This window comes from Pagrus pagrus (assembly GCF_965226575.1).
Source record: "Pagrus pagrus genome assembly, chromosome: 13".
In the NCBI taxonomy this organism is placed as follows: Eukaryota; Metazoa; Chordata; class Actinopteri; order Spariformes; family Sparidae; genus Pagrus; species Pagrus pagrus.
In genome coordinates, this window is record NC_140197.1 from 27,873,896 (window position 1) to 27,901,785 (window position 27,890).

At 45.9% G+C, this 27,890-nt stretch overlaps 1 protein-coding gene across 1 annotated transcript; it reads right to left on the reverse strand.

Annotated features, from left to right (window-relative positions):
* Positions 1 to 7,750: 7,750 nt before the first annotated feature.
* cdc42ep4a (CDC42 effector protein (Rho GTPase binding) 4a) lies at positions 7,751 to 26,343 on the reverse strand. The gene is made up of 2 exons (XM_084371645.1): positions 26,075 to 26,343; positions 7,751 to 11,987 (listed from the first exon to the last, which is right to left on the reverse strand). The coding sequence occupies exon 2, from the start codon at positions 11,833 to 11,835 to the stop codon at positions 10,789 to 10,791; it is 1,047 nt and encodes a 348-aa protein (XP_084227771.1). The 5' UTR covers positions 11,836 to 11,987; positions 26,075 to 26,343; the 3' UTR covers positions 7,751 to 10,788.
* Positions 26,344 to 27,890: the final 1,547 nt, after the last annotated feature.

Sequence of the window (27,890 nt, forward strand, 5' to 3'; positions counted from 1 at the left end):
TTTCAGGCCCGGAAAGAGAAGATATCTCGTGACAGATACGGGAATGTCACGGCTGTTAGAGAGATCAAATAATTGTGAGCTGCTGCTTTTTATCCAGCGTTTTAGCGAACATTTGCATTTAAAGCATGCGTGCCTGCAGTACGAGTGCTTTTATAAGTGATTAGCGCTGCTGTACAGACGTCTTCACTGACACATCAGAGCAGGAACATGTACAGGGGTGAACTTAAAGGGTAACTCCGCCAATTTTACGCATTTAAGTGTGTTTACAGGTCGTGAGGAGGACGACTGCATATGTGGAAAAAAAAGTAGTGTAAAGTCTTTTGTGGCTCCAGAGGAAGCTGCATGTTATCTGATAAACTGTTTCCAGTGATGTCACTCAGCGGCTATGTAAGTTGCATTGTGGGTAATGAAGGCACCAGGTTTTGGAAAGGAAGAAGAATATTTGGATTAAAGATGGTGATAATTTGTTTTTAAACTGTGCTTAATGAGTCCAATAGTGTTACAGGAGCGCGATGATAGACCAGTGGACTACTTTTCAAAACCTACTGCCTACATTACCCACAATGCCACTGAGTGACATCACTGGAGGCAGTTTATCAGATTGCACGCAGCTTCCTCTGGAGCCACAAAAGACTTTACGCTACTTTTTCCACATATGTAAGTTCTCCCCAAGACCCGTAAACACACTGTAATGTGTAGAAGTTGCTGGAGCTGCCCTTTAATATGTGCAGGATGTACATATTTTATTCATCCTCTTCCTCAGTCAGTATTCTTGTCTGCGTTGAATTGTTTTTATTAAAGTCAAATATAAATCCAATCATCCAATAATCAGATAAATTAAAACAAACACAACTCGACCCAACAGCCACACAAACACTCACAAAACATCTGCTTATGCTCTGCTGCCTCTGATTGGCCGCGTCATCTCCGAGGAGGAGGGGGAGGAGGAGGAGGAGGGGAGTCGGAGCCTGGCCGGCATGACGATGAGGAGAGCCAGCATCGGCCGGACTTTTCCCCCTCTCCGGTCCAGCTCGGCCCAGAGGGAACCGTGGCCAGAGGGGAGGGGAGCATGGAGTGGATGACGGAGCTGTTAAATGGAGGACCAACACCCAGTACACTGTGTTTTAAAGACAGCCCTCCACATGGAGCCCTGGGACTCTTCACCCTGGTGTTGTTTTCTATCTCTGGACACGCCCTGATTTATGATGCTCTGGAGATTCAGTGAAGTCTTTAAGCTGCTGCGGTTTTTTTCCACGAGTGGACGAAAAAAAAAAAAAACAGGAAGGTGATGGACTGTAATGGAAAGTGATGCTAGCGGGGTGCACGATGAAATCACTGAGAACAGTGGACACTGTGTTTTCACAAAGCTGCCGGAGGAACACAGACACTAGTGAATGAGAAAAGTTTAAATGTCCTTTAAAGGGACAGCTCGCCCAAAACTCAGAAATACAGACGTCAGCTGTAGAGGTTTGAAAAACAGCAACGTCTCTTTCCAGAACTCATGACCCGGTTACTCAAGATAATCCACAGACATGGTTGTGAGAAAACCCGCCAACTGTGTTACCATGTAGGAGGAAGTGTTCAGAAGCTAGCTACCGAAGCTAACATCACAGCTAGACCAAGATGGAGGCAATAAATGTTTACATCCCGAGCTGTCACGAGCATCACACCAAGAAGTGAGCTAACTAAGCTAACTACGCTAGCAAACAAGACCAATAAATAATGACCCCGTTACTCAGGATAATCCACAGACCATGCTATATCCCTGCACAGAAGGAAGCGGCATCTAGTCGTGGATGAGAGTCGAGCTCTTTTGGCCTCATGCGCCTGGGGCCGAGCTAGCATAGTTAGCTAGCGCACTTCCTCCTGTGCGGTGATACGTAAAGAAAATAGTTCCTACATTTAACTGCTCACAACAAGGTCTGCGGATTATCTTGAGAAACCGAGTCATGATTTCTGTCACGACGTATATTTATTTAAATAAATAGCACTACAGGGAAGAGGACAAATATGTATTTTTGATTTTGGGGTGGGCTGTCCCTTTAACACAGTCCTGAAGCTGCTCTTCATATCTTGGTTTGCAACTTTTAAGTGCAAAAACTTTTAAGACTTCAAAACTAATTCCCCGTCACGTAGACTTTAATTTAAAGCACTTTGAGAGTGTAAAGATGAAATTAGTTTGCAGAAACACGGAGAACTTTACTTTCAACATGCGCGGCTGATATATATTAAAAATAACTTGAAGAAAAGAAATGTGTCGGACAAAAGGAGCCGCTTATTTCAAAATTATCGGCGGGCATCAATCTCTTGAGTCTGTCCTTCAGCTCCCTCCGCCCTGCAGTGAGCGGGTGGCACTGGTATCGCTCATTGTGTCGGCAGAGACGGGAGATTAAGTTGAAGAAGGTCTGGAAGGTCAGAGGTTACGGCTGGCCTTTGGGGAGTGACCCTCTGTGATCCCTCACTTCCTGGTCCTGGCTTTGGAGTATTTCGGCTCCACAGTGGGCATGCAGTGTCTCCTCAACAAGGAGCGCATTGTGCGGACAACCAGCCTCTGTTGGGACGGCGCCAGGTCTATGTTGGCGAGGATGTAGCCTCAGTGTGTGATCAACATCTGAAGGCGGATTTTTGTATCAATCCCTGACTCACTGTCGAATTATCTGTTCCCACCGAGGAGAATAAGACGCGGATATCAGTTAATGCTGAATTATTCTGATGTGTCGTTTCACTAATTGCTTGAAAGTTTGCTGGTGAAAGTTTGTATTCTCTCACTGAAGGTGTGGGTGTGTGGAGGCGTGTTGTGTGTGCTCTCTCCTTCCTCCAGTGTCAGCCAGCCGTGGACGGGCCCTGGAAGGGAAAGCAGCCCCTGGCAGAGAGGGAGTGGGAGCAGGGAGCATCGCAGCCCCCCCCCAGCCCCGGCCTATGTGGTCATGGCTGAGTGCAGGCCAGGCCAGACCTCCTGGGGACACACATGGCTGCAGGAAGCGCTCCTCTCTTCAGCCGAGTGAGACGAGGGTTAGCGCACAGACAGAAGGACAGAATGGAAAATTAATCATTGTTTCTGCGCTGGTGGCGACAAAAAAAAAAAAAGAGCCCCTGCACGTGAAAATGGGACATCAGAGGGGAGTCGTGGTGGAAGTTAAACACATTAAAGCTCACAACGTTTCGTTCCGACTGATTGTTTGTTCGTTCATTGCGAGAGAGAGAAAAATAAATCTTTTGTGGAAAACATTGTTTTCTTTTTTTTCTGCTGACTTGAAGGCGGATTTAGCAATTGCGGTTCTGCAGGACGGAAAAACATATTTTAACGCTGAGGGAGTCCAGACCAGAAGAGGTTATGACACAATCTCAGATTCATAAAGGAAACTTTTAGTTACACAACTGGTGGAAAGAGAAAGAGAGACGGGAGCTGTGTTTCCAATCTGAGGGAAGCCGGACCCACATTCTGACATACCTGCGACTGTCCAACGCAGCGCTGCTGTTCAGGGGTCGGGCTAATCTTTCACGGTTTTTCCGGCATCTGAAGCTCTTTAAGGGCGAGGACACCGGAGAAGTCCTGCATCCTCCCTGCTCCTCCTCCTCCTCCCACCACCACGTGTGTGTGGTCTCCTGCCGCTCCAGGGTTTAGAGGTCAGGAGGTCAACGCCGGGTACTGGAATGTTTATGTTCGCTGCTCCTGTTAACACCAATATCCGCAGCGCCTCGCACTCCTGGAGGAAAAGCTGGAGAGAAATGTCTGAGGACACAACGAGAGAGAAAAACTCCTCATGATAACCTTGTTAGTTTAACTGTGTTACACTTTGTTTGGGTACTCGGCAGATGCAAAGCGAAGGCAGATGCTGGAAAGATAAATGAATCTGACGATGAGAGTTGAGACGGGATCAACACGGAGACGTCTTCACTGAGCGACTAACGAACGTTCGTGATGCAACACAGAGAGTCACCAGAGAGAATGTTGGCTTGTGTGTTTCTGCAAACCTCAAATATGTTGAACCTCCACATATGATGTGTTGCAACTTCATGTTTCTATTTGTTCAGTGTTCAGTTTTGTGTTGTGATAAAACCGTGCTCCTGGTCTGGTGAGGTGTAGGCACAACAAAACACTCAGTGAGGGCTTGATCAAGAAGATCCTCCTGGAAAAATGTCCTGAGATCTCTTCAAAAATACCTGGTTTTCATCAGCAGATTGTCCTGCTCAAAAATACCTGATTTTGGTCTGCAAAGAGTCCCGACATGATGCTAAAATGTCGTTTATGGGCTGCAAATTGTCCTGATATGTTGCCAGTTGTCAGTAACTTTAGTGAGATGTCAGGACAATTTGCAGCAGAGGTTTTTGGATGTAAATTGCACTGACATCTTTCATATGAATACCCAATTTTTGGCTGCCAATGGTCCCAACATCTCACAAAAAGAGATGTTTTTCTGCTACAAACTGTCCCGACATGATGCTAAAATATCGTTCAGCAGCTGCAAATTGTCCTGATATGTTGCCTGATAATTGTCCTGGCGTCTCACTAAAATTACAGAGGTTTTTGGCTGCAAATTGTCCCAACACCTTCCTAAAAACACTAATTTTTACCCCCTGCTAAAGGTCCCAACATCTCGCTAAAAAGAGATGTTCTCCTGCTACAAACTGTCCCGACATGTTGCTAAAAAATACCCATTTATCGGCTGCAAACTGTCCAGACATCTCACTAAAACTATGGAGGTTTTTGGATGTTAATTGCACTGACATCCTGCTTATAAATACCCAGTTTTTGGCAGCTTAAGGTCCCAACATCTCGCTAAAAAGAGATGTTCTGCTACAAACTGTCCCGACACGATGCTAAAATATCGTTTAGCAGCTGCAAATTGTCCTGACATGTTGCCAGTTGTCTGCTGCAAGTTGTCCTGGCTTCTCACTAAAAATACCAGATTTTTAGCTGTAAATTGTCCTGACACATCGGTGTAAATACCCAGCTGTCGGCTGCAAATCGTCCCAACATTTTGCTAAAAATACCTTGTTTACGGCTGGAAATAGCTCTGACATTTCACTTTAGAAATGCAGTTTTCTGTTGTAATTTCTCACATTGTTTCAATATGAAAATCTGCTTCTCACTGAAACAAAATATCTTGTTTTCAGCTGAAGTGGTCGCAAACAGCCAGGTCTGGCAGCACCACTATCTCCTCCTCCTCTTCCTCCTCCTCTTCCTCCTGATAAGGAAGCTGGCTCACATACATGTTGTCTAAACACAACATGAAATGTAGAGATGTTGATGTGACGGAACAAAACGTACAAACTTATCCGCTGTTTACGGAAACACAATGCCACAACATTTTCTCGGCTGCGTGACGATCATCGGTGACAGCAACATAATGAATGACAGTCTGACTGTGTCTGAGCACAGTGCAGAGACAGATCCCACTCTCAGGAAGATTAATGTCTCCACTCTCTCTCCTCTGCTCAAATCTTGGCACCCGTCAGCTTCTATACATCTTCATATAGGCGGGCCCGTTCTCCCTCTCGGGGTACAGCTTGCCCTCCCAGATGCCGTGCATACATTTGGTCAGTTATGACCCTCAAAGCATGGGAAAGGATGTCTGGATGGCATCCAGCTTTTTTCATTCTCGCTCGCAGCCACAAACACACAGTTGGGGCTTTCTCGACCGTCACACTCGCCTTCCAGCTCTGTGCCAGCACACACACACACACACACACACACACACACACACACACACACACACACACACACCCAGAACGACACAGCAGAAACGGCTGTTTGTTTATGAGCCATTAAAAAAAAAAAAAAAAAAGGACTTGCAGGATAGTGCTGCAAACATAAAAGAAAAATGCTGGAGCTGTGTGGGGAGTGGTCTGGATGTGTGTGTGTGTGTGTGTGTGTTTTGGGAGGGGGGGGTTAATGTGTGTGTGTGTGTGTGTGTGTGGGAGTGGAGAGGGAGCAGAGCCAGGCAAAGGGCGGTATATGAACAATTTTGTATTCTGTTTCTTTGCCTCCCCCATCCCCCACTTTTCACGTCCCTCCTTCATCCGCCTCCCCTCCTCCTCCTCCTCCTCCTCCTCCTCCCCAGTCCCCCCTCCACCAGCAGGTTGTTTAATACTTTCCAGATTTCAGCATGCCGTCGGCCTCCTGGAAGAGCTGCGAGGTCTGCTGATGGAATTTGGCGGAAAAGGTTTGTGGGTCCAGGCTGAGGCTCTCCTCACATAATAAACCTGAAGGCAGTGAGCGCCTCCCGTTGGCGGCTCTGGTAAGAAAACACCATTTTTTTTTTTTTTTGGTTGGAAACCAAAAGGGAAATGACATTTGACAGCTCTGTGAAGCAGATGAGAAACTACATCCAGGGTGTCTGAGAGGGAGAGGCAGCTGCAGGGCCGACTCAGATTACAATGGGCTCTCTGTGGGGGGAGGGTGGTGAAGCCAGGGGCCCCCCGAACAAATCAGCCGTCTCCGGTATCCAGTTCAAAATGTGCAGGACGACTGGAGCAGTTGTGTTCACATCCTGCCTTTCGCTACAAATCATCCTGTAATGTGACTTGACAGTCCTGCTGATCAGGTTTTTCTGTAAGAAATTATAAAATGTGGGCGTCGCAGCGAAACATGAATAAAAATCACATATAAAGCTCATCGATCAGCGCGGCTGCTCTGGAGGTGTGAGATGAAACAAAAGCTCGATTCAACAGCCCCAAAGTCAAAATCCACTGACACACCCATCACCAGATGTGAGCCGTGTGCCGCCACTAGATGGCAGTAGATAACAACACTTAGACTGGATCCAGAGCACGAGGCAGCAGCACAGCAGAGGTCTGTAACTCAGTTAAAGGGGCAGTCTGTAGCTTTGGAGAAGAAATACAAACTCAGACAACGTTAATGGAGGTTTTTTTCCCCCATAAGTGGCTAAACAAGCTGTTCTCAGAGGAAAATAAGGACCCAGGAAGACTGTTTGATGCTAGAAAGGTGGCAGGGTCTGCCACATATAAAGGTAAAGTATGAGCCTGTGTCGTCCTTTAAGGTCAGTTTGTTTAATCAGTCATGAAAACAAAGAGTTTGATTATTTAGGCATCAAAAATCAGTCGGTGAAAACTACATACTGCTCCTTTAAGACTTCTCAAAACAAATGCAAAAAAAGGGGCTGAGCGGTGAGGATTTAAGGTCGGTACCCTCTCAGAGGAAGAAAAACCCAAAGATCTCTAAAAAGAATAACGACTTTATACAGACAGGAGAGGAAAAAGTAGGATCAATAGCCCCCACTGGTTCGTATTGACTACAACAATCGATATAAATGGCCTGTTTTTACCCCGAGTGTAAGAATAATGACTTTTCCCAGGCCTCGGGCAGATTGGACGCTGGTATAATGTGACTGTGAAAAAGTGAAAGTGGAAGGAGATTAGACATCCGCCCAAGTGGACACGAGAAAAGATTGAAGACGTGGAGAAGTTTTTTTTTTTAAATGTGAAGGAACGCCGGCTGGTGAGACCTTGAACTTGTTTGTGTCCTGATGTGACTACAGCCTCCTACCGTGAGGGTATACGCTCTCCTCTATTAACACGAGTCATCACATCATTCTCAGCTTGTGATGGCGAATACTTAAGAGACACGTCCAACTGGGTCTCGATTGCTTCCTTCCTTCCTTCCTCTTCAGGGAATAGCGTCAGGAAGCAGACGAGGCACTCAAGGAATTCCTTTGTTAGCGCCGCTGATTGAGTCGCACTCGACTGTGTTATCTAACGTAGCGTGAGGCAATGAAACAGGCGGCGGTAAAGATGTTCAGGATTTCTTTTATTGAAAAATATAGGTTATTTTTGGATAACACAGAGAAAAAAAGGCTGTAAATGTACAGAAAAGAAGACAGTAAGGCTTAATATACAACATTATACAGGCAGGGGCATCACCGACAGCCTCCCATTCACACGAAATTATTAAAGGGGCAGCTCACCTCGAAAATCAATTATGCATATTTTTCCTCTTACCTGTAGTTATTTCTATCTATCTGGCTTGTTCTGGTGCGAGTCGCCAAGTTTTAGAGACGTCTGCCGTCTCTCTGATATAATGAAGACGTCCTCCTCAGTTAGCTCAGCCGGCTAGCCTCTCGTCCACAAGAAGATACAGGCTTCCTTCTGTGATACAAAGAATAAATCCATCTCGTCCGATAGCAAAAAAATAAAGATTAAAAAAAGGCATTTTATCCCAATTCGGACTAAAGGAAGCGTGCACCCGCTCAAGGACAAGCGGCGAGCTAACTGACCTAGCAGACACCATTAAAGTTTACGGTGACATGTGCGAGTCTTGAATATATGAATAGTTTTTCAAATGTATTTTTTTTTGTTATTAACGGCGGTCTCCTCGGCTGAACTCTAACGTTAGCTAGCTTATAATCCCCGGACCGTGTTGTGAGCAGCTTCATGCAGGAACTATTTTCTTTCAACCCAACTATGATGTATGAATGAGCGTGCAGGAGGAGGCGTGCACCTGCTCGTGCACGAGAAGGCTCGTGACAGCGCGGGAGGTCAACAATAATTGCCTCCTCGTTAGCTTAGTTAGCATAGCCTCTCATCTGTGAGTAGATGCACGCTTCCTTCTGCGCAGTGATACAGCATGAAACTGCTCACGAGGTCTCGAGTAACCAGGTCTTGATTCGCACCAAAACAATCTGTCTCTTGGGTGCCCGGACTTTTTCCCTTGGAGGGCCAAAACTGAAACTTAACGGTGGGCTATGTGCTAAAAGCAAACACCTATTGTATTGTTTGGTTAAGATGCAAAAGCTATTCATGTTATTGTTATTTCAAAACTAATATATTTAGTTTTTCCCTCATTAGAAACACTTGACGGGGCTGCAGGCTTCACTCTGGGCCGCCCTGATCTACACACATGAACAGCACTACAGGTAATAAAGCAAAAATATCGGTCTGATTTTGTGGTGAACTGTCCCTTTAACCGTTATCATTACCTGAATATATTATGTAGTGTTTTGAGTGATTGGAAATATAAATATCCAGTTATGCGAGTTCATTCTCTCTCTCCTTTTTTTTTCCTTCCTGCGTCTCTATTTTTACTCTTTAACCTCGAAGCTGAGACTTGAATTCAACAGTGATTTACCCGCACACACACACACACGCACACACACACGCACACACACACGCACACACACACACACACACACACACACACACACACACACACGCACACACGCACACACGCACACACACACGCACACACACACAGAAGGATGTGACAGACAGACTTGACAAGGCTCTCCCACAAAAAAAAAAAAAAAGAAGAAGTGAGCTTGAATTATATTTGGCGAGAGAGAATTATGATTTTGGCACATCTGTCAGTTTCAGTTAAGGCAGTGAAAATCAATCAGCGCGGCTGAGCCTCGACACTTCTGGCCACGGCCTTTAATGATGCAAGAGATACAGTGAAGCTGCAATGACTGTGCAACTCGTAAAAATAGCAAATCTTTTCTTAACGCTCTTGCATCTATTGCTGGCTGTGCCTCTTCTCTCTTTTTCATCCATTCTTCAGACGGATAACGTAGCAAAGATATAAAACAACAACAACAACAGGTATTAAACAGCAAATACTAGTAGTGTCTGCTTTCATCAGGCATGTCGGTGCTCTGATTCTCTCCTCGTGAGCGGTAGTGGAAACCGTTTTTTTCTGACATTAAGGCCGGACTAATGAGGAGCAACAAGGTTCAGTTGCACCACTGCAGCTGCAGCTCGGATGTCTGAGAACAAGGAAGGAAGTGGTTATCAAAGTCTTCTCAGTTTCAACTTGAAATAACAGATAAGTCAAAAAGGAAGATGGCCAATTCATCAGCTCATCTGTAAAAAATCATCATCTTTACGGCTTCGGGGGTGAAAGAAAGAAAAAAAAAAATCATCTGATTGAAGAAACGGTGCCCCCTCGCCACACACACACACACACCACTCCTCACACCTCCTGCTTCCTGTAGTAACACCTTGTTTTATAGTGATGCAGGCCAGTGCGTCTCCGTTGGCTCGACAGCCCCGCTCAGTGTGTGGCGCCTCACAGAGAATTAAAAACAAGAAGGGAATTTTGGTTTGTTGGGCTTCGTGGTCCGGCTTCCCGTCGCGAGGGACCCTGAGTTGCATGAGGGAGAAAACGCACTCTGACAGAGTCTTGTGGCACTTTTTACTGTAACGGTTTCAGGTGAGAGGAGCTCAAGGCAAGGGCCAAACACAGCCCCTCTTTTATTGTGACAAGACACCTAAGCAGTGACGGAGGCCTCGTCCTTCAGCTCAGGCCTCTTCATGTCCCACAGCCAGAGACAGACAGAAGGAAAGGACAACAAGAAGCAAATGAAAAAAGCACATGTGACAAGTGAGAGAGAGAGAGAACTGAGCTTCAGTTATGGAAAGTGTTTTTCCTACAAAAGTTTCTTCTCTAACCCTCCTCCTCCTCCTCCTCCTCCTCCTCTTCCTCTTCTTACTTCTGGAATGTTCCATATTTTTAAAAAGTGGCTGCTCCTCCGTGTCAGCTCCCCCCGGGGCGTTCAAACGGTGGAGGCAGGATTGACAGACTCGCAGAGAAAGTGGAGGATGAGGCTCTCTGACAGATGGAGCTCGGGCTCGTCCTACAGGAGCAGTCACTCTTCTCCTCGCGGTCCTTCCCTCGTCTTCACAGCTCCCGACAACAGTGACTTATTTCCATTTCAAGTGCAAATCCACACAGTCAAAGGGACTCGCCTTTTTTCCACATAAACTCCTTCCTGATCCGAGTCCCATATTCTTTTTTTTGTTTTTTGTTTTTTAAAGGAGGCTTTTGGATTCTCATACACGGATCTCGTCGTCTTCATCCTCCAGGAACGAGGAGAAGTTGCTCTCCTCCTCCGGCGGGGCGCTGAAGGTGGCGCTGTCCGTGTCTCCCGCGTACGTCTGGCTGCTCGGCTTCTCGTCCAGAGCGGCGGAGCCGGAGCTGGACATGGAGCAGCTGTCCAGATGCTGCAAGTGTTTGGGTCGGGTCTCAGGAGTGTACTCTGGGGTGTAGGGCCCGCCGTGCTCAGGGCCCAGATCGATAGAGCTGCCGGCATGCGGCTGCAGATCTTCTTCGTCCTCCTCCTCCTCCTCCTCCTTTGCCTCCATCTGCTCCTCTACATCCTCATCTTTCTCTCTCTCCACGCTGTCCTCCTCCTCCTCCTCACCGTGAGTGCTGAGAGGCGGCGAGGCCCTCCCCTCGCTGCTCTTGCCCTCCTCGTAGCCGAGATCGTCCTCCTCCTTCTCCATCACCCCCAGAATCTCGCCCAGCATGGAGGGTCCCAGATCCACGTGGAAAGACATCACCGACTCGGCGTGCTTCATGCCGCCTCCGTAGTGGTGGGAGGTCTCCGGGAGCTCCGTCAGCTCGCCGAAGCTTCGCTCCTCCAGCTCCAGGAAGTGAGTGGCCGCGGCTGCTCCCCTCCTGTCCACGTCCTTTAAAGGACTCGAGGACAAACTCTTTGCCACCATGCTGTCTCTGTCTCCGTCGTTGAGGAAGGGCAGAGACATGGCGTTCTTCACGTAGGTGGGCGACTCACCGGGCGCCATCAGGGCGTTGTCTCTCTGCTGGTCCACTCTGGTCACCGACTGGGAGCGCTTGCTGCTCCTGAAGGTGCGAGACAGGAGGCCGGGCCGGGGGGAGCTGGGGTAGGACGTGGCCTCCGGAGGTTCTCCCGAGCGGGTGCTGAGGAAGGACGTGTCTCCAAACGCGTCGCCGCTGCGGCCGACGTGCATGGTGTGGCGGAAGTCGCCCAGCGGCGCGCTGATCATCTCCCTGGTCAGGTCCATGCGCGAGCGGCGCTTGGTCTGGGAGCCAGACACCAGTTGTTTGAGGATCGGCATGGTGGCTGATCAGCCGCTTTGTTTTTTGCACAAAGAGGTAACGAAAGATGCTTTCAGGCGACGAAGAGAGCTTCCAAATTTGGGATATATAATCCTTGTTAGAGGCCTTGGAACGAATATCGACGCTTCTCAATCGCAGTCAGCCCGGGAACCTGAAAGAGGAAGAAAAATAGAATAAATTACATCAGATTTATTTAAATTTTTACTTTGCTGATAAATTTATCCTTCTGGTTGAATAACAAAAGACATTCAGAGTGAATAGATCTGTCAGGATGTGATGAACAATCAAAGAAAGAGACATGAAACCAATTACTAACAGAAAATGACAAAAAATAAGCTCACACACTTACTGACGTCTAAAAGACACATAAGGGGAAACTGTGTTACTGCACAGCGTCCACATGACGCGGGAGGAATATTCACAATACAGCTGCAAAAATCAATTAATCTTAAATGTGAATATTTCCTGGTTTCTTTCCTCCTCCATCAGCAAAGTAACTAGTAACTAAAGCGGTCTGATAAATGCAGCCGACATCCACATTCGGCTGTTTTATCTCCACTGAGTAAATAAAAACATTTCGAGGAATTTCAAAATGTGCCACTAATTACTGGGGAGTCAGGCTATCAATTACGCAGCTCCGTAATGATAAGAAGCACTCCACCAACATCTGTGAGAGATGACCTCTGAAATGCACTGGAAGAAGGAAAAATAAAAAACACACAAGATGGGAAAACACCACAGGATTCTGCTTTTAACTGCATCGTGACAGCGGCCGCAGACCGACACGAATCGGAGGAGGATCGTCGAGAGCTGCCAGAGTGACGCTCGACTCTGACAGCACAGCAGACAGTCGTACGACCGAACACTCATCGTACGAGTGTCTGAGAGTAATAACACTCCTCTTAACCGTTCAACAGTCACAGAAGTGTTGTTTGGACCAACGTATCTGAAGCTGCGATCGCAGAGAAGAGATGCTGCGTTAATATTCTGCGGCCGTCTGCTTCTCCTCCTCGGACAGCGGTGTTCAAACCCCTGGAGGTTTGTGACTGACAGCAGATAGAAAACATGTTTGCTGAAACATGCAGCCCAGACAGGAGACGAGGAAGCTAAAGCGAGCAGCTCCGAGGTCCGAGTGAACACGGCCATGACAAACGCGAGACTGACGGCTGCCAGTGTGATGACAGGGAACACAGTACCGTGGTGGTTGTGTTGCCAGGTTTGGCTCCTGGCAATCCAGGGGCCTAACGTTTGACAGCTAATAGGAAGCTAACGTTAGCTGCATGGTGGTAACTGACTAACAGCAGCTTGTTACTTGTTACGGATCCAGTTTGGTCTCGAACACCAGCCGTGTTCACTTGGAGCCCGGCGCAGTTAGCTGCTGTTAGCGCTCGCTTTAGCAAAAGGAGCTAAGGAAAGTCCATAAATCAGCGAGGGTTCAGGCCGAGCAGCCGGCAGGAGTTAAGAGGGAAAACCAAAAAATAAAATATATCTCCATAAAATATGATCCAGTTTCATCAAAATCAGTGGAAAAAGTTATAAATGTGTGTTTTCGTGCAGTTAAACATTCTTGTGACAAAGTTGAAGATCGGTTGACGGGTGGATGATATTATTGGTCGTTACAGGCTGACATAAGCACAGGTGACATTTTGTTTTGCAGGAAGAAGACATGCAAACACAAAGAAATTCATTTTTTGTAGCTTTTTTTGGCACATATTGTTGAATAGGTGCACAATTGGAGCGCGGACATGATCACAAACGGTTAAAAAGCCATTTCAGTTCGACTTTAAAATGCAGAAATAGATGCTTTCATAAACATCACATTCCCAGCAGAGCTCGACAGTCAAAAAACAAACTTTATCACCTTAAATGAAAGTGCACTGTAACACCAAATATCTGTCCTTCATCACATATGTGTCAGTGTTCGATGACCCTTTTTGGGGGATTATAGTAAAAACAATGTGTTTATCAGCTGGAGTTTTTCTCTGCCTGATATCTGTATCGACTTGGGCGCCAAGTATCGGTCTGTCTCTAGAGGAAACCTCACCGCAGGCTGTCAGCTACCACCGCTGCTACCTCAGGTGCTGCTCCGTCTCATTAACAACACATCCCATCATATAAAGTACACATAATAAAAAAAACAGCCCTGCCAAGGTGGTCCTGCAAAGTGCCGAGCGAGCACTTCTCTGCAGACAGACATGAAAAACACATGCACCTCTCTCTGACTTGTGGGTGGAAAAAAAAAAAAAGAATCTCTAACGGTTCAGTGTAAGCCGGCCTGAAGGAGAAAGTGCTTACCTTGCCGTCTTGAGCGTGCACATAATGCCCGTCTCTTTGTTTACACTCGAGATAATCATTAAAACAGTCAGAGACTTAACCTCGACTCTGGGTTTCTGGCAGAGACGCCTCCGAAGATATTTCAGTCAGAGCCGGCTGAAGAGCCGTCGGGAGGTTGGGGCTGTTTAATGTGACAGCCTTTTGAGTGCATTGACCTCATTCTCGTGTCTCCACCCCCCCCCCCCTCTCTGCCAGCTGAGCCTCTACTCCTCTTCCTGTTAATGCCCTCACCTGCTTCGGTTTCCATGGAAACACCCTCCTACAAGCAAGCAACAGCGTTTCCTGTCTGGGGCTGCAGGAGGCTTCAGGGCTTCATACATGCATGCAACACATGGCCTCCTTCTGTGTCGGCCCAGAGCTCAGACAATGTGCCCGTTCATCTGCAGCGTTTCTGCTGCTTCTCTTTCACACAGATCGCTTCTATTTTTATGGGTAAAACTTAAAAGTCAACTATTGGATTAATCGACAACACTTCCAGTAATTGATTAATACGTTTGGGAAAGTCCAAATTCTTGTGAAATGTGAATATTTTCTGGTTTCTTTCTATTAAACTGAATAGAAACATAAAGTACGTCATCTTTGGCTTTGGGAAACACTAAATCAACCATTTTCCTACATTTCATAGACAAAACAACTCATGTATCAATCAAAAAACAACAGTAAAAATGGAGATTAACTCAAATATAAACATGTTCCGGTGCTGTAGATACAAAATCTAAAGCATCCGGGTCAAAAGAAGCAAACGCGTGTCAGGTTGCAGCATTTCTGAGGCGTCATACGTGAAAAACTTTCCGTGAACTCTGAATGGTTTCGTGCCAAAAAACGCACAAACACAGCAACATATTTATTATTGAAGCTGCATGTTCTGATTTGTTTTTTTGTGGAAATAATGAGAGGGAAATAATTCACACCCAGCCAAAAAAACAAGTTTCTTTTTTCTTCCTGAGTGGTTGCTTCTGGGTGGCATAAACAGACGAGGAAAAAAAAAAAACAAGCAGCGGATGAAACAAAAGGAGAAAACCCGCCTCCGACTCAGAACCCTCAGGCCAGGATCAATCTGACAGGCTCCACGGTGCCCACTGCGAGAACATGGCTTCTTCATCAGCTGAATCTAAATCAGATCCTGAGTCTCTGCAGCAGCAGCAGCAGCAGCGGCAGCAGCGGAGGCCTTCTGCAGTTACATCCAACATGATTCACAGCCCTGCTTTATTTATAGCCGTGTGTTCGTGCATGCAAGTGTGGGTGTACACGTGCATGAAAAAAAAAAAAGTGGAAAAGGGCCTGAGAAGACAGCAGTTAGCGTGGGAACCGCGGGGTCACGGCGGGGGGATTGACTTCATAAACAGACTTTCACAACACTCGGGGTCTGGCTGCAGCGGAGCCCCACTGGAGACGCAGAATGTGGGACAGAAGAGAGACGGGACGAGAGGACGAGAGGACGAGACACGTCTGCGTCGTTTCAGTCTGACGACGGTTTACGAGCTCCTCAGAAACGTGACATGCTGCAGACTCATCTGACCTGCAGACCCTCTGAAGATGTCCGAGCAGCGTTCATGTGGTATTTCTCAACTGCTGGGTAAAACGCAGCAGTGTGAGCATGTGTGCGTACAGGCCGTGATAAACTTGAGCACACTGGGAAGGTTTCCAAACTGTCGCCGGTGCCAGACCCTGCTGGTGTGCCCCACGGGACCTGCTTTTAGAAAACATATGCATGGTGAGAGACGTGTGAGCTTCACCACTTACACGACTGTTATGTGTTTAGTCTTTATAATTAGGTATTTTTTGTAGTTAATTCGTCTTATGATAAACTACGACTTTCTCAAGTGGATAAATTTACTTTTAAATTGACACATCATGGCTCAAATCCATTTCTAAGTTTCACCCCAACACCTCGTTTTCGATTGCCCACTTGCCCCTCAGTTAGTTACAGAGGGGCAGTGGAACGAGACACCCCGTCAAAGCCTTCATACGGCATCAGTCATCGTTGATGGCGTCTACGTAAACACACAAGACCGACATTTCCAATATGCCATCACAACTTCACGCTACCATCCAATTCATCGGATAAAAAAGGCACACTGCATCATTGTGGTGCCATGTACCATAAGCTAGCTAGCCAGTTAGCTACGGAGACGTCAGTGTGTGTTGGGATATACAAATAGACAATAATTGGGATATTTAGAAATAAAATACTGATATCATGCTAATAAAACAGACAAGACAATATTGTTTAAATAATCTAGCATCGTCGTGCTGGTGGCGGTGATGCACGTTAAACAAAAATACATTAAAGAAGTAGAAGAAGATACAGCAACTCGCTAGGTAGCTACGTAGTAGTGGTGCACAAAACTGTGATGGGCGAGATGACAGACGAGAGCAGGACACTCGAGATACCGTGATAATATCGTTAATGTGAATTATTTTGTCCACGATACTCGTCTAGTAAAAATATCTGCTATCGTGAGAGTCCTGTTATAACGTAAAGGACCATAAAACACTGACATGACTCTCACTACCCTTGTTTTGAAGTGCGCCGCTCTAAAACCTCCACTTGGAGAGCCATGTGGGTCGACCACTTCGCCCTTCCCCTCTGTCACAACCCGATCTGAGACACAGTAGGTGTGAACATGCAAAACACAGAGGCAGTCTGAGTGGTGGGTGTGTATTGGGATGAAAAACCATCTCCTGTCATTCACTGCTGTGCATATCTTTCCTGTCCCATGGCGGCTCACCGGAAGAGGAGGGCCTTCGCCTCTCTGTGCTGCTGCACATCTGTGTTGGTAAATGATATTCAAAACCCATTTCCCCCCAAATGTATTTATGTCATGGGAATGTAATGTTAGCCCTGTTTATAGATCACATAACTCAATTATCAATATAAATACCTAGCTGAGGTCTCGGGAGGATTCCTAAATCAGCTCGTATAACATCGTATGGTTATAGCTGCTACTTAGCGGTGAGAGAACACACACCCAGCTCTTCTTTTAGAGGGAAAGTACAGAAATAACAGCGGAGGGAGGTGAACAGAAATGGCTTCTTCTTCTTCTTCTCGGTGAAATGGATGACCCGAGTGAAATTCACCTGGGAGAATCTCTCGCATCTCAAGAGGAAATCCTGTGCAGTCATTTCTTAACGTGGACAGATGCTGCACAAGAGGAAGTGAACACACGAGCTGAAGCGGTGACTCAGAAATCACTCGAGAGTTGTTTTTTTTTTTACAGCTCACAGAAAACAACAGACTAATTTACATGTTCGTGTGACATCCTGTTGAAAAAGATGTTGACCTGCTGGATGATTTGTGTAACTTTTCACCTCCTGTCAGTTTCTCTCACACGAGGCCGGGGGACGCTAATACACAAGAGATCACTCACAGACACACACACAGTCCAACATGACTAATGGTCCATCTCCCTAATCGAGTATTGATGCGTCTTCTTTGTGCTTAATTCGTCCTGTGTGTATTCTGCTGTCTGGGAGAGGGTCGACGGCTGCAGTGATGGGGGGAAGCGCTCTGTCTGCCTCATTTGAAGGCACTGACCTGGATGGGCGACCGCATGACCCGAGGGTGAAATGACATCGGGGGGTTGTGAGGCCACATGTGCCCCAAATATGCGTCCGAAACAGGGACTAACATCTCCAGCCTCGTCGTACCATTTGCAAAAAAAAAAAATCCCATTTGCTGGTGAAAACCCCTCATTCACTGCCATATGTTTAAGTGCAGGAGGTATGCAGCACACACACTCATAACACACACACATGCTCCAGTAATTAAGCAGACAAATGGCCTCTAGAAGATAGGTATCTGCCACGCAACTCAGTTAGCAGGGCTGAATATCTCATTTAGGAAGGAGCAGCCGAAGGACAAACAGTGGAAATTACATTATCTCTCAATCACACCGACGGGGGAGCAGCAGACATCAAGCTGACGCTGCTCTTTGAGATAAACACAGCGATGAGAAACTGTAGTAATAAAGCCCGCCCACTCACACGAGAGCCAGATTTAGCTGCTGTCTAATTGGCTCGTTAAGGCCACCGTGGACCCAGACCCTGTCGTCGGACCCACGGGGCACCTCGGCTGCCCTCCTGCCCCACCGGCACACTTTCAATGCCATTCTCCAGCGTGCATTTCCAATACAGCGAGGGAAGCCAGCGGCTCATTTTGATCAAAGAGCGAATCCAGAATGTGTCGCTGTGAAATGAGGAGGGAACGCTGTGGCCTGGTGACGCACCGACTCCAGGCCTTCGCATGTTTGCTGCTGTTTTTGTGACCAACCGCTTCATCACAGTTTGACTCGTATACAGCTGGAAAAATTTGGAAATCGACAGAAATTTAATCGATTCAGAGATGTTTCCGAGCAAAAATGCCAGAAGTGGTTGTTCAAGTTCACCCTTGGTGAGGATTTGCTGCCTTGTTTACTGTTTTATCTCATTTTAAATGGGATGTTTGGGAGTTTTGGACCGTTAAGGCAGCTTTTTTCATGATTTTCTGACATTATTTCATTGTCGACTATTTTCATGATGAACTGATCAGTTGTTTGGTCTAAAAAATGTCATGAAATGCTGAAAAATGACGTTCAGTCTTTCTTTATGACTATAGTTTGTTTACTGTGTTGGAGAAGTAAAGAAAACAGGAAATATTCACATTTAAGAAGCTGGAATCAGAGAATTTTGACATATTTCCTGACAAACCAATTAATGGATTAATAAAATCGTCTGTGATTAATTTGACACTTGATAACTGATCGCTTAATCATTGGAGATCTACATTTTACAGACTAAACAACTCTGTGATTAATTGAGAAAACAGTTGACGGATGAATCAATAATGAGAATAATTGTCGGTCACAGCCCTCGATAGGAATATAAATCAGGACATCATGCACACAGAGACTATTTTCACCATTTTCAACATCTTTTATCACAACAAGCTAAAAAAAACATAAATACTGATACAGTTCTTCCAAAAAAACAAGTAAAAAGCCTCGAGTGCAGGAAGCAGAAGATTAAAAGCCTCGCTGTGTCGATTCCTCAAACACAGAGAGCAAAAAAACCCTCACATATCAGTGTTATTGCCGTCCCTCATACCCGGCAAGCTGGTGTGAGGCGAGTCTGTTATGCAAATGTCACACCTCACCCAGCAGGACATTTTGCTCGCTGAGGATCAAAGCACAACAGATTGTTTCGAGCTTTCCCTGCTAATAAAAGTGCCTGTAGGTCTTTGAATTGGCGTTCATATCAGTGAGCGCTAAATCTGGAGCCGATCCTCAGATCAGCGAGGGGAATATCTGAAGGTATAAGCAGCTTGGACAGGAAGAACAAACTCACAAGGACTCAGCGGTGTTTAAAAATAACAATGAGTAGACCGGGAAATGATTACACAACTAAACGGGCTGTTAATTCCATCTAATCAGTGCGACGGTAGCTGGGTCAGTACAGCTGTTTGAGAGGGAGATTCAAGCACTTTCAAGCACTTTCGAGCACTTTCGAGGGACCCAAACCAATCATTTCCAGACTCTCCAAGCCTTTTAGCATCACAGCTAAATCGCTACTAGAAATGCAACTGCAAAAATATTTTTTTACCCCCAGCAATCAATGTTTATTGTCACCTTGTTGATTTTGCCAGATGTTCATATTAACTCTCATAGCATGTTGTGAGCATGGTTATGTAACGCTCGCAAACCTCGACACCAGGACAAAACCAGCCAATATGACGACAGGATTCTTGAGTTTGGACATTAAAAGATAGTTTGTTTACATGATTGTGTCGGCTTTGTGCTAACTGGTTTAGCTGCTGTTCACTGCTGTGGGTGTGTGTGCTTTGTGCTAACTGGTTTAGCTGCTGAACAACAGTGTAACTTCAGATGTGGCTCTCCTGTTCTTTGCCCCAGGGGCTGTGTGCTTTGTGCTAACTTTGTTAGCCACTGAATCAGTCTGTTGCTGCCTCAGTAGCTATGTTTTTTTGGTTAAGGGGCTGTGCAATTTGTGCTACTCGGTTAGCTACTGAACAACAGGCTCAGGGGCTGTGAAGTGTGAGCATAGAAAAAACATCTTAATGAACATAAACAACGAGCATGGATATTATTGGTACTTACAGCTGTCAAGCTAGCAGCTCATTCTTGTGCGACTAGCTGACTAATAGCTTTCGTAATATCTCTGCCTAAACTGTGGGAGACTCTGGTCATGCCACGGATTTTATATTGGAAATGTGGATACAGTGTCGGAGGCAGAACAACGAGGCATCAAGCCTGAAAGAGCTCGACTTCCAGGTGTAAACATTTTTACACCTGGATCTGTCACATTGTGTGGCCCACGGAGCGTGCGCAGTGGAGGCTGCTGTTGGTCAAGCGGCTAAGTTCTGGTTTAGCCTTTCGCTAACTTGAACAGGAATAAAACACTTTAACAGAGTGTTATCACTTCTTCTTTCACCACGTAAGCTTATCTGAGAAAGTCCATTTGGGCCTCACCTCCACCTAAATTGGCTTCAAGGCCTGTTCTTGTGAGAGTGTTTGATTTATTGATGGCTGTCTGGATGTTCTACAAAATACATGTTTTTTTTAAATCACTTCTAAAAGAACTTTCTAACCCTTTAAATGAAGCAGAACTTTAAAGTTTCATCAAGAAAAGCTAGCGAGGAGCGAAGGCAAAGTGACGGACAGATCACGACCGGAGACACTGTAGCTTTCAAAAGAGCCCCGACAGCCAATGAAAGGTTTCCCGGCAGAGAACAGAGCCTGCAGCGACTCGGCTCGACGTGCACCGGCTGACCTCTGATACCCGAGAGGAGACGACTCGTCTCTCTTACATTTACCAGCCGACGCCGCCTCCAGACACGATGCTCCAGCGTCCTCCGCTTTGATGGAACTGACAGCTTTTATTACGCGTAAACAGCGAACAAGAAAAGCTGCACTCTGCGTCGACACATCCAAGAGAAAAGAGTATTCTCTGGGCTCAGACTGATGACAGATCTATAATACCTTTTTATACGGACGTAATATCTATTTCTGTTCTGAACAACATCAGCGTTACCTGTCTGCTGGGCTCCTGGAACAGGAGGCTGATGGTGCGGCGAGACGCTGGCACCAATCCGACGTATCTTATCACAATCAGAGAGACTGAGCAGTTAGCACAGTGACACTGGCAAAATCAACACCAGAGCATGCCAGAAACAACCACTTAACATTATTTTGTTTTTTCCCGCTAATGAGACACGTCTGAAACCTCTCCGGCTTTTCGTTCTCATCCAACTGGAGCTTGCAGGGCTCAACAACCAGCTCAGGGTCGCCAATGACTGCCCCCCGTCTCTTAAAGAGACGCCTGAGACAACTTGAACCGCAATATAACCTCAGAAATTAGCTGAAAAACACAGACGTTGCCACACATGATGAAGCGTTTCATGGAGAGGAACGTGGTGGCGTGTTCGGGGGGTACGACCACAGGAAGGGCAGGGAGAAAATAAGGCAGTAAAGCCTCCCATCTCTCCGGAAATCTACTCAGCCTGCCCTTCCTGGCCACTCGTAATCTAAACAAGGCTGTCCTCCATCATACTGTATTACAGACAGAGGGGGCTAACCAAACAAACACAGCCCATATCTCCATCAACACACAGTTTTAATAACCCACAGGACTCTGTGTTCAGCAGCAGGCCTAGATTAAACATTATATCCGTCCATACAGCTTCAATGACATTTAATCATCGCAGAGGCCGAAACACAACCGGATCCTCTGAGTCACCGGTGCCGACAGCTCCGCCCTCAGGGCCCCAGGTGTCCGTATCACCGGCGAGGGCAGCGACCGTCTCTGAAAGAGAAGCTACAGAAGGAGAGTGAGGTTACATTTTTGAAAAGCTGCGGCGCTCCTCAGTGGAAAGAATGCAGGGGAAAATTATGGGATGCTGCTTGAAAGTGCGAGAGTGCTATAATTACAGGGGTCAGGACAGCAGAAAAGGCAACAAAATGCACGAGCTGCTGGAGGGAAGCCAAAGTAACAGCTATCAAACAGCGGAGGCTCTTTGCGGAAAATTGTTTGTTTTTTTTCTACAAAATATGAGAAACCACTCGACTTCATGTGGCAGCAGAGTTTGCTCTTTAAATGGATCGTGAGTGCACCGAGCGTGTTGTTCTCTTTCAGAACTTAAAATCCAATTAGTGGATTAATATGAATCAAATAAAATGAGTGAAAAGTTCAACCTGAGAGTCTTTTTATGATTAACCCGTCTGCTGCTATGCTAACAGATACCCCATCCAGAGCTGGGTAATCTGTCAGTATCGTGATATAACTGTCGTCTTTTCCTGGTTTTAAAGCATCATGTAACTTTATTTCACCTTAAAACAGCAGGTAGGATCACAGTGTGTAACGCTGTACAGCACACGACCATACATCAGTGGTTTTGATGAAACTGGATCATGTTCAATGGAGAAAATGTCTTCTGGCAACCTGTGACTGTTGTCGTACCGTTAGCTCTAGAAGCTAATAGAGCTAACTTTTACCGTAGCTACAAGCTGCCTCTATTAGCAGACTCCGCTCGGAGCAATGGCCGTGGACTGTCAGTGTTTACACCGCTATCACAGCTGCTTTGGATCGCTCGGAGGAGGAGGAGGTTTTCAGGTCCAGAGACGGGATGGGAACCAGAACCAGAGCCGGGTGAGCAGGCATTCGTGACAGAGGTGAAGAGACTGAAGAGGACATTGACGGAGTAGGAGGTAACATTAGCCGGCTTACTGAGTTGTATGTCTTGTGTTGTTGGTTTTTCCCCCATTTTCGTTTCAACACAGATTTAGCCGGTAGCATGTAATGACCCAGTTACTGTTACTATTCTCAGTTGTGTGCAGCACATGTGCAAACTTTGGCTGCCACAAGGCAAAAAAAAACCTGAGCGTGCAGGTTTCTTTAAAGACAAACCTTTACACTGTTATGACGGGCTGAGTTGTGTTGGTAGTTAGCACCTAGCTTCACAACACATCCGACAAACTGCTACAGAAACCTGGGATTTGTATTTACGACCGTTGTCTTGCACTCAAATGGTGATTTGTGCACATTTTGAGATGATAAACTCCTCATCATTGTCTGCTGCTGCCCTGATACCATCAAGTCCATCTGATATTTACAACTACTGACGAGGAAACAGGACGGAGGAGAAGAATAAGCATTTCCTCCGGCTCGCAGCGCCAAACCCCAGCCCACGGCCGGGCCGGGTCACAGTTCAGCGTGCTGGATTAGACCAGAAAACAATGCCAGCAAACAAAAGACACAGGAACAAACACGGCATTCACACGCTGACATACGAGACGCCTCTTAGAATTTTATGTTGGGACAACAAGGTGGTTGTTATGTCACAGGTCAACCAGACGACATCCATGAATTATTTACTCGAGTTCATGTCGTACTCAGCCTGGATTTATGTGGTTGTACAACCCAACATCTACTTACTTACACTAAAGACCCGTCACGTCCTCTTTAATGACCCAACGGTCCACTATCGCCATCCTCAGAGGCCTTCCAGAGAAAAAAAACTAACAGTTTATGTTGGTATTTCCTGGAATGTGAAGGGGCCGGACGGACGAGGACACACACCGCGCCTCCAACGAGCACACAAACAGCAGACATGTTCAAACACAGACGACAGGACTTTACACTTGTCGGACACAAATACCACTAAAGTTGCACTTCGGCACCGCAGCAGAGAGGGATCATCGCAAACTCCCTCACTTTTGTCGACTAAATTCGGAGCAGGTTGTGTTTCCCGGGCCGCGAGCCAGCAACTGCTGTCGGCGCTGCGCTGTGCCCAATAACAGAGTGCTTGGCAGAGTGTCCGACACCACACGGGAGGAAGGATAACTTTCACCTTCAGGCACTAAACACATGTCTCCTGCAGGCAATTAGATGCTTTGTGATTTAAGAGACAGTAAAGTAGAGCCTGTGCAGGCTGGTTAGAAAATGTTTTCGGAGGGGGAAGAGAGTAAACAGGCTGAGCTCCTGACTCAGATCTCAGTGATGAGGCTTTGCATGTTTGCTGTGTCATCAACCGAAATCCATCAGAGTCCAGGCAGGACGTGTTGACGTCTCACAAAAGGGCGTCTGTGTGTTTTGGGTCAAAAGTCAAACTTAAACCTGCGAAAAACAAAAGAAAGCCACTCAGTCCGCCTCACAGGGAGACGCCTCTGATAACATTATCTCCTCAAACAATTGCTGAGGAGTTCTTATCAGCGTGCCGGTGACTGAGCGATGGCCCGCAGACCTGAGCCGTATTATTATTATCATCCCAGTCGGTGAGCTCCATCAGATGCCATCGTGACTCCCCCTGCCGAGGCCAATTTAAGAGAAACTGCCAAGTCGACAGTCTCCGGGACACGTTGGGTGATGAGGTAGACAAACAGGACAGGAGTGCACGACGTGTCGCAGCAGAAAGTGATGTAATGTGTGGCTGTTTCATTTAGTCATCTGATGATGTAAGAGACTTCACGTCAACGTGTGCCAGTAAAGTTCCTCTAAAGAAGAAGACACGTCACTCAGACTGGAAGGAGTTTACACAGAAGTTACAGAAGTCATGGTGGAGTAAAAATAAAGATCTTTATAAGAGTCTTTAAGTATCTGATATTTAATGAAAGTAGAGCCCGACCGATATATCAGCATGTTTTTCATCTTTTCTTTAGAGACTATGATGCAGAAAAAGACTCTTGGGGTAGTTTATAAGGATTAGATTCCAAGTTAAAAGGTCCAATTTGTAAGAAAGTTGATTTTTCAGTCTCGTCCCAAAGCTTGGAGACCAACCCGACCCATGATCTCAAAGTGTCCGAGTTTGAAGAGTTTGGAAGGAGACCCAAAAAACTATTCACTGTTTCAGGGTAATGCTCTAATTCTAGAGAGCTTCTTGCTTCTAGGTTGATGGTTAAACTGTAAAACATCCTGCCTCTGTTGTTTGAAAAGCAAAGGATTGAAGGATCACTCCAAAAGAAATGCGTCTTTGTTGACCAACAGATCGACGTCAGAACTGTTTACTCGCTAAAAATCTACATTTTCCCCAACAATCAAGCATCAGTGGAGCTCTAATCAGAAGTAAAAGTAGATGCTACATATATTTACATGTATCTGTACACTGTACACTCTGATACAGGATGTTATCTGCAAAGTAAGTGGCAGCTCAAGTCATCAAATGGATGAAGTGGAGTAAAAAAGTACAATATTAGCCTCTGGACTGTAGGATAAAGTAGCAGTATCTCAAAATTCAACTTAAGTACAGTACTTGAGTAAATATACTTAGTTACATTCTATCACTGGTCACATAGTTTATCTATAGTACAGAAAAACCATGCGTGTGTACATGTAGGCCAACACCACATCCTCCCTACATGCAGCAGAGTAGAAATCAAAATGTCATCCCCCACATGTTCGGCCTAATTCCTGAATACTCCCCTCTCTTCCTGCGAGTTTCCCTTTAATGGAAAGTGATATTATAAAAACAACATATAAAAAGAGAAATCAAAGCATCCATTGTGCCTCCAAAGCTAATATGATGAAGCAAAATGAACACGGTTGCTGAGGGGGGGGGGGAGCAGACAAAGTAGCTCCTCTCCCGACACCACAGACACGCTTTGAAGAGCAGGAACACTTCAGTGTGAGTGGATCTCTGACGGCACTCGGGACATTTCCCCCGCTGTGCTGCTGATTCCTCCCCACAGCAACACAGGCTGTGATTCAGGGTGGGTCAATGGCAGCAAGGAGAACAATAAGTAGCTGACCACAAAGAGTCAGCTGCCTGGCGCACCGTGCGCTCTTTTACGCAGCCGCTCTGCTCCACACACACACACGAGCACACCCGAGCTGCACACACACATGTAGTAGTATTTTTTTCTTTTTTGTCTGTTTATCAAGTGAAGTAGAAACACTGGAGAGCGAGCACGCACTTACCGAGCATCCCATTCATACAGCCGGCTTCACTTTGAGGCCCCCCAGCAGGTTGACAATGGAGAGGGGGCGCGTTCATCAGACGGGAGGAGACGCGGATCAACTCCAAATCCAAATAACACACACACTCTCTCACATTCACGCACGCAGCACTCTTCTACTTCTTCTTCTTCTCATATATGTTTGCGTTGCTGTCACCGCATCCTCAGACGCGACGCTGCAGCTCTGAAGCGCAATAAGTCACTACAAAGCTGCTGCTGCCTGCTCGGGAGTGTGTGTGTGTGAGTGTGTGTGTGAGTGAACACGCCCTCTTTACATGGCTGCTTAAAGAAACAGGCTGCCAGCATGGGGGCCACTCACACAGCTCTCAGCATGCAGCGTGAAGGGAGGGGTCCGCCTGTCACATCAACACTTATCACATAGAAATCAGCAGAAAAGCTTTAAAAACATCACTTCACCGCCAAACATGACACCATATAGAATATGTTTAATCATTTCTAATCATGTGTTTTCCACCAATCAAGGGGATTAATACCCAGCAGCTGTGTTTGTAATAGCAGTGGTGTAAATCTGCTGAAGTGCTGCTTTGTTCTGCTTCAGTCTCCTTTTGTGATGTGTCATTCAGAGAATCTGCAGACTCATCCTCTGCAGGCACAGCAGAGGAAGTGAGATGATATCATCCTGCAGCTCCTCAGAAATGTGATGCGTTAACTGTGTCAGTGGGTAGTGTTGTAAAAAAAGTACCTAACAGTCATACATAGCCTATATATTATATTAAAATATTACTTAGTCATGAGAGAAGTACTGGAGGTAAGTATCAGCCTTGTTTTATCTTCTGGGCTTTTTTAAATCTGAAGTAACTAAATATATCAAATAAATGTTATGAGTAAATGATTTGCCTTCAAAAATGCAAAAAATGGGAATGCTTAAGCAAAGTACAAATATCTCAAAAGGATGCATAAATACAGTACTTGAGTAAATGTACTTAGTTACATTACATCCTTGCAATCGTGAGACACTAACACTAATACATTTACTAGGAGAGTACAATACTCAAGCTAGCGAGCTAACAGGACCCAGTGACAATGTGTTTCTACGTGCAAAAACATAATTTGCTGCAACTTTAAAAGTGAAATAATTAAGTTTTTTTATCATAAACAACAACAGTGTTGACGTTATGTCAAAGACGTCTATGTACTACGTTGAACTGAAGTTAGCATGCTAACTTGCTAGCCCTGGCCTATCCTGTCTCGTGATACCAAACATGGGGACTCAAGTCATTTGGTCCCAGTCTCAAGCAAGTCCCAAGTCATTATTACTGGTCAAGTCCTTACTTAAAGCAACATTATTTTAACTTTAAAATAACAGCTTCAAAATCATGTTGATGCTACAGTGTCTTGTAACAGTAACAGGCTGAACGGTGTCTCCGTCTGCTACATAACGTTGCTTTTTAAACATTAAAAAGTTAACATTATTTTAAAAAAGGTGCAATATGTAAGAATTGACAAATAGGAGGCAACATATCACCAGAGTAACTTCCATCTGCTGCTAACTGTAGCTGCTATTAGCTCAGCTAGCCTTAGCGGTCTGGACTGGGAGCCCGGGGCACTGGGGAAAGGTGTTGGTGCTTCACGCTGCTAGCCCAGGAGATTTGGACCAGGGCTAGCTGCTTAAACTGTTATTCCCTCAGACTGTTTATAATTTTTTATTTTAGATACCTTTTGAAAGAGAATTCTTACATAATGCACCTTTAACAGAATGTGAAGAAATAGATGTTCATGTGTTGCAGAGATATCTACTAAAGTTAGCATGCTAACCT

Coding starts and splice junctions, on each gene's coding strand:
- cdc42ep4a (XM_084371645.1), bottom strand. CDS start 11,835: ATGCCGATCCTCAAACAACTGGTGTCTGGCTCCCAGACCAAGCGCCGC.